Source organism: Cebus imitator, unplaced genomic scaffold (assembly GCF_001604975.1).
Source record: "Cebus imitator isolate Cc_AM_T3 unplaced genomic scaffold, Cebus_imitator-1.0 Scaffold800, whole genome shotgun sequence".
NCBI classification, from domain to species: Eukaryota; Metazoa; Chordata; class Mammalia; order Primates; family Cebidae; genus Cebus; species Cebus imitator.
In genome coordinates this window covers 21,089-33,544 of record NW_016108115.1, presented here as the reverse complement: position 1 = coordinate 33,544, position 12,456 = coordinate 21,089, and the positions used below count along the sequence as shown (strand labels likewise).

The following is a 12,456-nucleotide window of genomic DNA, read 5'->3' as shown; positions in this document are numbered from 1 at the left end:
TAGTGGACACTAATTATGATGTCAAAGTGGACTCCATTTGTATAATTACAGTCTACTGGACTTGACCTAATAATATTCCGTCATTCACATCAGTCAATGATGACATGATCTTCCTCTCCACAGGGCATGGGATTCACGCTTGTGTGCCCCTCACCTCACCCCTTATAGTAGTGATGTCCTGTGGATGGTCACTGCATGGTCAGCAGTATTTAGAGTTTATAGGATGGCTGGATGTGGCCAGGCACAGTCTGGGCTGGGAAAGAGAAGTTGAGGGATCATTTTAGGGTCACATATTTTACAGAAGACTCTGCCTACCTAAGTGTGTCTTAATTCACCTGCTTTTTGCTCCATCTGGAAGGAAACAGATGCTGAGCCAGGGGCTGCAGGGGAGCAGGTGAGAGGAAGTTGAGGACAGCAGTCTTCTCCCTCTAGATCTGTGTTGTGATGCCTTAAGAAGATTTGCCAGTGACATTTCTGGGTTTTTTTTTATGGGAAAACCATTAGTTGCTTTCAAACTGGGGTCCCTATCCAGAGTTTCCAAATGTGTTTGGCAAAGTCTCCCAGTTTTGTTTGTAAGTGTCTTCAAAGACTCTCTATCTGAAGAGTTCATTGACCTCCTATGTCATGGAAAGTGACTAAAGACCTCTGCCTCCCATCCAAAGGAATGGAAGTTGAGGCTAAATGCCACACATGAGAGGCTGGTGCCTCTTGTGTTGAGATCCCTTAGATACATCCTCAGTGTTCCTGGAGACGGGAATATTGCAGTTCCTTTTTCTCCCCTGTGTGGTAAAGGTTTCAATTTGGTGTTCTCATTCCTCAGACATAGCTTCTGTTTCCTTGCAAAGGGTTTTACTCTTTCATGTTACCAGGGCTTCTGAATGAAGCATCTTGTGATGAAGTATGTTTTTGTTAAACTCATATTAATGTTGGCGATATCTTTATAAGGCGTGGCTTATTTATCAAGGGATATGTGCTTTCATTATAAAATGTGCCATGGTTTAGTAGCGTCATCAATAGCTCCACCAGGGAAATGCAAAATTCTCATGGATTGTGTTGAACAGAACACTTTTATGGTAAAAATTTAAAGTATCTTCAAGTAAGTTTATTAATGCCAGATTTATTTTTTGTTTTCCCTGCCTTCAGTGAACTCAAACGCAAAGCGTATTAATTTTCTAGTGACCCAAAGTATCAGAAACATCTTTTTGCCTATTTTTTTTTAATGGACTGCTTTTCTATGACTAATTTTTAACCACTTTTAAAAAAGGACTGCTTTTGTAGTCATATGGATTTTCTTTTTTAAGAAATCTATGACATGCCAAACTGTATCTCCCCAAATTGACACCCTTTTCTCTCTCCTCTGAAAATTCAAGTGTAGTTACCGAATTGCCATGGCTACTAAGCTTATACCCAGGGGCTCCTCCACCTCTCACCTGTCTATTTTTTTTTTTTATTGTTCCACATTACGACACTTGACAGAATCAGTTTTTTCTCAGTGTGCTTGTTCAAGATAGGCAACACCTGTTCATAGTATCACTATTTGATAAACATAGTTTGTGCATTTTTGGTGTTCTTTACCAGAGACTTTTCATTACAAGACTTTTAATGGCCTCTAGTGCTTACATGAAACCCTGTGTCCGTGGCATCATGAGATGATGACTGTCATGTTTTAAGCATTGGCAGGCCAAGAAATACAGGAACAATGTAGAAAAGTATATTTTAATTTTAAAAAATTAAATTATTATTTTTTTTTACCAGGTCTGTGATACTTTTAATAAGTATCAAAACTGCTCGCAGAGTCAAAATGTCAGTAGCCATGCATATTTTCCTGTTTTCTTTTTGCTGTGGTGGTTTGTTTTCAGTTTTGGTATTGAGACAGGAGAAAACTTGGTCATATTTGCCATGTCTGACTTGCACCTGTGGGCCTATGGCGGTTTGGGAGCTGTGGCACCAATGGTTCTGCAGTTGGTGGGGAAAGGCATCCCTGGGAGCCCAACCAGCCCTGAAGCCTTGTGTTCTTCCGGCAGGTCCATTCATCAGCGTGGTCCTGTCAAAGCTGGAGAACATGCTGGAGAACTCTTTACATGTGAATTTGCTGCTTATTGGGATCATTACTCAGCTAGCTAGCTACCCTCAGCCACTCCTGCGCTCCTTTCTGCTCAACACCAACATGGTCTTCCAGCCAAGCGTCCGCTCTCTCTATCAGGTATGTTAGCCAAGCCCACATCCATACCTATTGATTTTGTGGTTGCTGATTTGCAGGGCTTCTCTTTCTCTCTGTTATTTTGTTTTTCAAAAATTCCTCTGCTCTAATTCATTTGCTTTCCTTCCCTGTCCTATTAAGCTCACTGTGTAGTTTATTCTAGACAAACTGCAGAGCTTCATTTAGTTTGATGTTTTGAGGGTGCCCTATGCGGAACACCCAGGCAGTTAAAAATGAGCAAATGTCTAACATCATAATAGTTCCCATAAAGAGGGTTGTACCTGCAAGATATATTGATAACTGAGAGTGGAATTTCACTGTAAGGCATTAACATCGGTAATGCTGTTTTTGACAGGTCCTTGCATCTGTGAAAAACAAGATTGAACAGTTTGCTTCTGTGGAGAGAGACTTCCCAGGACTCCTCATACAAGCCCAGCAATATCTGCTCTTCCGTGTGGACATGTCTGATATGACCCCTGCAGCACTAACCAAAGGTAAGCCAGGTTTCTCCACAGTTCCCCTCCTTAAATTCCTCCTCCATGTTCTTAGCCTACTGGCCTCACTTCACAGATGCAGAACTGGCTTATGAACCCTAGAAGCATTCAGAGATATTTTTGTTTTTATGCAACAGGAAGGAGCCACCTCTTAGTGTTCTGTTTTTTCTTTGACTGAGTCTCACTCTGTTACCCAGGCTGGAGCATGGTGGCATGATCTCGGCTTACTGCAACCTCTGCTTCCCTGGTTCAAGTGATTCTCCTGCCTCAGCCTTCTGAGTAGCTGGGACTACAGGCACCCACCACCATGCCTGGCTAACTTTTTATATTTTTAGTAGAGACGGGGTTTCACCTTGTTAGCTAGGATGGTCTTGATCTCCTGACCTTGTGATCCACCCACCTTGGCCTCCCAAAGTGCTGGGATTACAGGCCTAGCATTCTTAAACCTAAAGAAAACCCTGCTCTGTTCACATTTGGCCCGTTTCCTCTGTGGAGGGTATCAAGGGGCTTTTGTTTTCTTAACCGAGAGTGGTGCCTGGAAGGAGCTGATGTGTAGAGTGTTGTCAGGCTAGAATAAATAACACAGCACACATGTGCCAGAAGGAGGCATTATGTGCACTCCCTGAGCCATTTTTTGGGTAGCCCTTTCCTGAGAAGGGCATGTGTTCTCTTTATTATGTTTTCAGAGGCTCTTGGGCCAAAAATAAGTGTGCTTCAGGGCCCTAGGAGGTAAAACAAAAAACAAAACAGAAAAACTGTTTGGACTGGGTGAAGTAAAGTTTATGCTCGGCCTAAAATCCCTGAGAGTGCCTTTTTTGTGAGCTCTAGAGGTGGTGTTAGGCCAGGGCCTGGGCAGAGTGAGGAGTGAGAGTGAGGGGATGGGTCGGTGCTAGCAGGAGCACTGAGAATGGCTGGCCAGGCCCGGAGTGCCGCTGCTGCTTTACCTTATTTAAGCTCTAGTCGGACTGATTTGCTGACCATTTAGGCCTTGGTAGGAGCAGACTAGGAATGCCCCATATTGCACTGGCTTTGACTTTTCCACACACAGACCAGTCAGGCTTCTTTGTGGCAGACGAACAATAGAGAGAGTAAGGCTCTCAGTCCTGGGCTAAAGGCAAGTGATCAGAAACAAGATTGGCAGTGAGAGGCAGAAATGAAACTCAGGGCAATTGTTCTACCTTTCAAAGAAGCTGAAAAGAACCCAGAACCCTGAAGGCCTGATGCTGCCCCTGTGCTGCTATTTGATCCTGGTCACTTTACCTCACAGGCCCCATGTCCCTTGACTTTTAAATGAAGGATTTGGACTCCATCTCTTAGGTGCTTTCTAGTTGAAGCTAGAACTTGGGTTGTGATGAGCCCTTAGGGTACTGCAAGGTAGGGTTTGAAAGAAAGGTAGGCCATGTGCCACTGGTAAATTGGGGAGTCAGGCTTCAAGCTATTGGACTTTGAGAAGAGCAGGCAAAGGCATTCGTGGAGGGAAAGAGGCCCAGCATCTCTGTGGGAAGGGGGACCTCAGGTGCCATGTGACCTCCGTAGACACATGGGTGGTCAGGGTGTGAGCTGTGTTCCTCCTGAATAGGGCGCATGCTGCTGCCACCCACCCTGTGAGAGAAGATGCACCAGTTAGCAATAGTAAACCACTGCAAAAACTCACTGGCTTAACCCAAGGCCACTTATGATCGCTTATGAATCTGTGTGGTCATCTGGGTGTTTTGCTGATCTGGGCTAGGCTGATTTTGCCTGGACTCTCCTTGTGTGTCTGCCATCAGTGGGTGGCTGGATGTCTAGGGTGGCCTCACTCACATCTGTGGCTGTTGGCTGGAGTGATGGGGGTGATGGGAGTGTTTCTCACCATCCAGCAGATTAGCCCAGGCTCGTCCATGTCACAGTTAATAGGGTTCCAAGAGTGAGATCAGAAGCATAGAAAATCTTTTGAGGCTCAGACTCAGAGCTCACGTAAGGTCAGTTCTGCAGCATTCTGTTGGCCAAAGTAAGTCACAGGGTGAGCGCAGATTCAAGAATGGAGCAAAACCCCCTACCTCTTGATGGGAAGAGCTGCAACAAGTTGTGGGCATTCTGCAATCTTCTAGACACGCCTAGTCTTCACTGAATTTTACAATTTATAAGGTGTTTTCTCAGGTGATCAACTGTCATTATCAAAAAGCACTCTGAAAAGGGCAAAAAAGGTACCATTACCTACTTAATTTTCATTAACAAAGCCAAAATTAGAGGCCCAGGGTATTCAGCCAGGATCATGAAAGTCAAGTGCCTGAGCCCATCCTAGCTAATTCCAGGATATGTGTGCACACACTGACCAACCTAGATGAGAGGGTACACTGAGCCTTAACCAGCACATTCAGGGGGAGCAGGAGTCATTCACACCTTGGGTTTGTCCTGGTTTCAGAATGTCTGGTGGCCATGATTGCAAAATATATGCCCGGGGGAACTTGTTCTCACTGCCTAAGGTTGTCAGATTAGTTACCTGGGTTCCATGCTCTTTTAGTAAGGTCTGTGACACTCCAGGGCTTTGACCTATAAGAATCTTCTCTCTGGTTATAATACTTTTCTTTTATTTGAGTTTTTCAGATTAACTTTCTAACTTTTCCAGGTTAGCCAAGTTACCCACTTCCCCCACTTAAAGCATCTTTAACTGACAGAATAAAAGTTTCTTGTTCCCTTGTACAGAACTGACTTCTGAAGCATTTACTGTGATGTGATTTCCTGTAAATGAGTCAAGTCTTGGAGGCCTGTTCTCACTGGGATACAGAGCAATTTACAATGAAGAATTATGGCAATGGGCCAGATATTTGGGTTTCCGAGTGTCTATATGTTCTGCCCTTTGCCTAATGCTGCTGCCAGGGAGATGAACACATGACATATCTCTTTCCCCGCTTTGGAAATCTTCCCAGTATTAGTCTCGAAAACCTTCTGTTCCAGCTTTTCAGACCCAGGGCAACATTTCAGAAACCATTCCAAATTCTGACACTGATTTATACTTCCCTCCGCCCTGCCTTTTTCTTCAGGTGCTCGTGCATGCTTGTTGGACCCTTTTATGAGGGGCGTAACTCAGGCGCCTGCAGCCAGAGCTGCTCCATCATGCAGGCCCTGCATTTCCTTTGCCTCCTGGCAGCCCCAGTGAAAAACGAGCCTCCTCACTAATGCTTCCAACAGCAGTAAAAGTCTGTGTGGCCACTGCTCCAGAGCAAGCGGACATCCTGTTGCCAGCTCCACATTATTATTCTTGAAGCTGTTGGTCTCTGAGGTTTAGCCACTTGCCAGTCCTTTCTTTTTCTACTCAAATACTTTCCATACCACAGAGTAACAGTTCCTTGTATTTACTTATATTCAGAGCCCTTTTACTACGCATTAATTCTAGAAGGGAAATCAGGTAGTTAATATCCCCAGTTTAGAGAGATGGAAACTGAGACATTCTATGATGAGTTGGAGGCCAGGTAGGGACTATAACTCAGGTTGAGTTGCTTTTGAATGCAGAATTTGATGGTGCTTGATGACACACCAAAAGGCCCAGACCCCGGAGGGGAGCCTCGGTCTATGTGCTGCAGCCCTGATGGAACCACGCTAAGGATCTTCTCCCGGCCAGACCTTGGGCTCCCTCACTGGGTGCTCTCCTGACTTCATTAGTGAAGACAATTCTGATTCTTGGATTCATATTGAGTAAATGAGCCTTAGCGATGACACTTTATTCACAGCTCAAGCTAGAAAAATGAGCCACAAAATCCCTTTTTAGGGGAGAAGAGAATGAATGAATTTGAAGGAGAATGGGGGAGATGAGGAGTATGAGCAGCTGCAGGGAGCATCAGGAATAGGGAAGACTTATGAGATCAGTTCCTTCACTCATTCATTCAGCAAATGTTTATTAGCTTCTATGAATATGGAAGTGTGTTAGGGGTTGCTAAAGACATGTTATCAGATAGGGCTCAGCCCTGAGAAAGCTCAGAGTCTAGTAGAGGAGATAAAACATAAACAGTGCAAGGCTGAAGGGCAATGCAGCCTTAGTTGGTCAATAACATGGAGAGGAGGCTAGAATGAGATGAGACTGGGTAGAGGGCAGAGGAAGCCATAAAGACTATAGGAGTGACTTCTGGGGGCAGGAAACTAGAAATTCATTGTGAAGTCGGTGACAGCTGTACTGTTGAGGATGGTGCAGCAGCTGACACCCATCCAGAAGTCCCTGTGTACTTTATACCTATTGACTCATTTAGTCCTTATAAGAACTCTATGAGCTTCTGACAGTTGAAGAAATCCAAGTACAGAGAGGTAAAGCAACTTGCCGGAAGTCACTCAGCCAGCGAGTGGCAGACCACATCTGTGGTCTTAACCACTGTGCTAACAGGGAAGGGAGTTCCAGTTGGAGGAACCAGCATGAACAGTGCAGGTCTTGGTCTGGGAGTGGTGTCCACAAGTCTCCCATTCCCCATTGGAATGTAGGCCAGCTTCCTTTGTGAGCTTTGCTGGGTGCTTTGGAGAGTGACAGGACCTGAGCTAGGGTGGGGGATGAGAAGGGGTACTCTCCAAGGTTGACATGCACCTCAGTGACATCAACACTTTTGTGCTCCCTGTTGCCTGTTCATGAATTTTTGCTGAAAGGTAGCAGAAGACAGATTCTCAGCAACTTTTCCAGTTCTTTATGGCATTAAAGCTGTGACAAGTTTAAATGTAAAAGGATATTTAAAGCAGTAAAGTGGAAGTTTTTTTTTTTTAACACTAAAGACTATAGTAGTGAGATGTGGAAAGTACTATAAATGTCAAGAATTTTTAGTACTACAGTTAAGCAACACTCTGAGAAGAGTGTTGAAATATGGTACTGAATTCTAAGAAGCAGCCAAAATAATGAAGGACTTGAATATAATGATTTATAAGGAGTAATGAGATTGTTTGGGTAGGGGGCAGAGGAAGGCATAAATTATTCCTACAAATATATGAGGGCTGGTGATGTTCAGGAATCAAATAGGGAAGCTGAACCATTTTAATTAGTAAAAACTGATTTGATATGAAAATGCAAATCATTTGATTTGTTTTGCATTTTGAACTCATCTGAGGCCTATGTTATTGAAATTGAGATGGAAACTCTTGGAAACCCTCTTTCAATGTAAGCTTCTAAGCCATTTGCTGTTACTAATTCCCCATGGTTGCAGGAAGTCGTCTGGTCTTACCAGCACCCAACTTCCCTTCCATTATTTTTGCTGATCTGAAGGAATCTTCTGCTCTCCTTTTATGTAAAATGTTGGAGGTGCTGGCCAGAAGAAGACTGGAGGTCACCGGGGAGCCTGAGAGGCTGGACCACCAGCTGCAGAGAGCTTTAGCCCAGCCTCTTTGCTGTAGCTATGCTGTGCTGTCAGGGCTTAACTGGCAAGGGGAGAACAGTCATCTCAGCATGGGAGGCTGGGAGAGCAGGTGGGGCTACTCATCGCCCCTTAATAAGCCAGACAGGAGATGCCTTTGTCAGTTTCTCCCATTCCCACATTCTGGCATGGAGGGTTCTTGACAAACCCATATTCTTGCCATGATTTCTGCATGAAGTTCCTTAGAAAGAATTTTGGGTGAAAGTCTCATATCACATGCTTTTGTTGGAGGTTATCTGCTGGGCAAATATTGTGTCATGGAGTCCACTAGGGCTGTGTCTTCAGGATTTAGTCTGTTATAGAAACTGCACCCATAACTAGATACACTGCAGCAACTCTGCCCCCACAACACATGCTCCGCTGAAGAGGGTGGATGGGAAGGCGATGGAGGAATGCTGTGATTGTCTTCTTTCTGGTTTCAGATCCCATTCAGGAGGTTCCCAGGACAGGAAGTGGCAAGAACCTTTTGGATGGACCTCCAAGAGTGCTTCAGCCCTTCCTGACCCAGAGAACGAAGGTGGCTGAGGCACCCCCCAACCTGCCCCTGCCGGTGAGGAACCCCATGCTGGCTGCTGCCCTCTTCCCAGAGTTCCTGAAGGAGCTGGCGGCCTTGGCCCAGGAACACTCCATTTTGTGCTACAAGATCCTGGGTGACTTTGAGGACTCCTGTTGTTAGCTTTTTTTTTTTTTTTTTTTTTAAATAGAGATTCTTGTTTTGAAAGTTTTTAGTGTCTTGACTGAATGTTAAATGCAAAGCTGCTTACAAAGATTTCTTCTTTGATATTTCCTGACAATACTTGATTTGTGGGGAGAGGAATTTTCTATCTCTTTCCTCTCTCTCTAGCCGGGCCTTTCCACCTTATGTTATATAGAATGTAAGTCTCATAAGCTGGTTGCTCCCTTGGCAGTTTTCTTTGCTCAGTTTTTCCTCCTTATATTTCTTGGTTGTTGTTCTCCTATCCCTTTGAGTCACCCATCTTGCAGCTCAGATCACACCAAGCAAATACTGGGGTTCAGTGAAATCTGGAAGTGCCCCATGTCAGGATTCTAGCCGTTCAGCAGCACAGGAAGAATGTACTCCTCTGCAACTGTGCAAGTGGTCCTGTTACCTCCTGCACTTTGGCCTCTGTTCTATAAAGGAAGAATGAAGATGGAGACCCTCTTGCCTCCATCACAGAAGCACATATCACCTGTCCCTTTGGATTTACTTCCAGATTGTTTGTCCCCCAGCGTTTATTGCATTATGGTGAGGGCAGATACACTGGTCCAGCTCTCTGCCTGGGAAGTCAGAAGTCCTTGGAGAGAATTTAGAATGCAGAGTATTGTTCCTGTTTCTTCAGAGCTTACTTTAATCAGCATGACACTACCTAAACACTGAAGAATGCCTTATTTTAGTAAGATTTGCACAAAATTAAGTATACCTATGCAAACTGTTACTTTGGTTTTTAGGAGTTTGATTGATCAGATGAAGAAAGTATGGTATCACATATGTATGTAAGAAGACGACCATCATTATTTTTGTAAGTGTTTTATAAAAACAAACTGATTAACTTGTGAAGCCATTTCATAGTGGGTTTTTTCAGGGAGGGAATGTGGGGTGGGGTGGGGAGATAAACTAAATGCAGCCTGTAAAAACACTGGTAATTATTTAAATTTCGATTTGCTTTTGCTAATAAGCTGCACTTTATAGAGAAACAGGAACTGTACAGCCCACTTTGGGATCTTGGATGTCAATGCAAACAGGTCACCTGGAGCCCCGCAAAGCCAAGTGCCTGCTGGTGACTCACTCGGCATGGAAATGCTGCCTTCCAAGTAATGGGGTTTATTAGAAGGCCCCGCTGTACTGTATGAGTGCCCCTCTGCTGCTTTGCAGCCTGCTCCAAGAGGCAGGATTATACTTAGAGACACAGCCATGTGAAACCACCACCAAGAAGGGAAAACACAGAATAATTGTGAGCTGAAAATGAGACCATAAACAACTGGTTTTTATGGATATCAAATTCCACTCCCCTCTATTTTGGGCCCAGTTCTGCAGGCAAGAAGCAAGTAACGAGCTTGAGCCTCCCGTTTGGAGGGAAATTGGGAGGCCCGGCTCTCTCCGTTCTTTGTGTGCATCTCTGTGGAGCCCCGAGGGCAGCCACGGGTCTGGTGCTTGTGCCCCAGGAGCACTGGTTTGTTCTTAATTAGGCCCCTCGTGCACAGGCAGGGCAGTGCAGGAAGGAACCACACCTGCGATGCTGTGGAGCAGCAGAGGCCCTTTTTGCTTCAGGAATCTTGAAGTAGCTTTGTATTGAGTGAATGAGAAATTGAGAGCTGGCCCGTGAAATGACCACAGGATACCTGGCCTGGGCAGGTGAGCTGTTAAGAGCCAGCCTTGCTTTCATGTTTCATAGTCCAAGCAAGACACTGAAGATTCCTACTCACTGTACATTTCTGTTTGTCTTGACAAATGGTTTGCTCAGCTGTGATGCAGCAGCCAGGAGAGATGAGGCACAACCAACTGGCCTGTGCCTGGCTTCCTGATGCCTGGTGGTATTTTGCACAGCCCACAAGTCTCCATTAGAAAAGGTAGCTTAAGAGAGAGAAAGAGGAACAGTTGAAGTTGGAAGTTCAGCTGTAATTTATTATCCTCTAATTTTGTTTTGCACAAGTATTTATCTTCTTGTTTGGACTTACAAAGTCATACAATGCTAATGCCACATCTGGAAGTAGAATTCTTTAGCTTTGTGGTTTGATTTACACCTGTCTCCATTATCTGGTAGTGTTGTTGATTCTTCTTGAATCTGTGTTTCTGCACTGTAGAACACCATGGTCCCCTTTGTGGAAGGTTTCCTTTGGGAGAGATTGATTTTGTGCCTCTTACTGTTTTTTTCAATAGGTAACTGAAACAGACTTACTTTATTGTCTTTTTCAGACAGGGTCTTGTGCTATCTGGGCTAGAGTGGAGTGGTGTGATCACAGCTCATTATAGCCTCAACCTCCTGGGCTCAAGTGATCCTCCCTCCTCAGCCTCTGGAGTAGCTGGGACTGTAGGAACGTGCCAGCACACCCAGCTAACTTTTTGGTACAGTTTGTTGAAATGGGACTTCATCATATTGCACAGGCTGGTCTTAAAGTCCTGGGCTCAAGCAATTGTCCTGCCTCGGGCTCAAGCAATTGTCCTGCCTCGGTCTCCCAAAGTGCTGGAATTACAGGTGTGAGTCACTGCGCCCAGCCTTTAAATGAGGACAGAGATGACTGGTGTCTGTGGTGACAGGCAGGAGAATTTAACTTCCCATGCTACTCTAATTTCCTATTTGGAATTGAAAGCTGGTTCACGTTTCTGAATCCATCATAGTCCTCACAGGTTTGTGTCCATGGTTTTGCAAAATGAAGTCAGAAAATTGACCTGGACATAGAGAGAAATGGGAAAACCCATGTGGTTGAGTGAAATAACCGGGAGTGGGTTATTTAGGGAATGACGTGGACATGCCAAAAGAAAAACAGCAGAGAACTGAGGCTGTCCATAGAAGAGCAAATCCTGAAAGATCGGGGGAGTGAACATTGATCTAGGCAGATGTGAAAAAACCATGGAATGGGTGTGTGAGAAAGAACAGAAAAACATCATTGGCAATGAAGTAGAATGTTCCGGTCCTAAAGTAAATAGGTGAGCCCTTAGAAATACCCTTTTTTGTAATGAGTTGCAGGGAGGAACTTAAATATATTTGACATGCTTACAAATATGGTCCGAGAGTGTGGCCACTTCTCTGTGTGACAAGCTTCCACATCAGTCACTATGCTACTTGCTGGAAGAATGTAGGGGAAGAGAAATGGTGGGCACCACCCCCTGGTGCAGCTCCTGGGCTGGCGTCACTGTGTCTGGCCTGGTCAGGAAAGGTGAGTGAGCCCAGGGTTCCTGGACTATCACAACATTAACCTCAATTCATAATTCAGGGCCTGACTTAAAGTTCCAGACTGAGTGACTTCTGTGGTTCAAAATGTATGAGAGCACTGGAATATTTAAAATTGATTTTTTGGAAATGGCCACGTAAATGTTTTTAAAATTTTACACAAAGAAATTCCAGGTTAGGTTCAGCTTAAAACATAATTTCATGGCTGGTAAAACAGTTTCCCAACCATGAAATGGGAGTGCTGGAATAACCAGTTAGAGATGTGGTTTTTCTTCACCATTAGATACGTCCGATCCCTGGTATTTAGAGGAATTGTGAAGTTGTCCCCATTTTGTTGAGTGTTATTTTGGAAAATCCTTTGATGTGCTGTGGTTAGTGGATGTCTGTCACTTTAGGTAGGATGTGTTCAGTATTTTTAAGAAGTACCCTTTTCTTAGCAGGTGACTTTTATTTAGGTCAGATGTAGTTGGTTTCTGTCCAGTATAAGACATCATGGAGCCAAGGTGCTG

The 12,456-nt window shown here is 44.5% G+C and overlaps 1 protein-coding gene across 1 annotated transcript in view; it reads left to right on the top strand.

The window, feature by feature from the left end:
- The window catches only part of FAM160A1 (family with sequence similarity 160 member A1), a 273,216-nt gene extending 263,601 nt beyond the window's left edge, over window positions 1–9,615 (top strand). The window contains exons 11-13 of the mRNA XM_017520081.2: window positions 2,025–2,203; window positions 2,556–2,694; window positions 8,480–9,615. Coding sequence (XP_017375570.1) covers window positions 2,025–2,203; window positions 2,556–2,694; window positions 8,480–8,733 — 572 coding nt within the window. The 3' untranslated portion in view covers window positions 8,734–9,615. The remainder of the gene's footprint in view (window positions 1–2,024; window positions 2,204–2,555; window positions 2,695–8,479) is intronic.
- The last annotated feature ends 2,841 nt before the right edge of the window (window positions 9,616–12,456 follow it).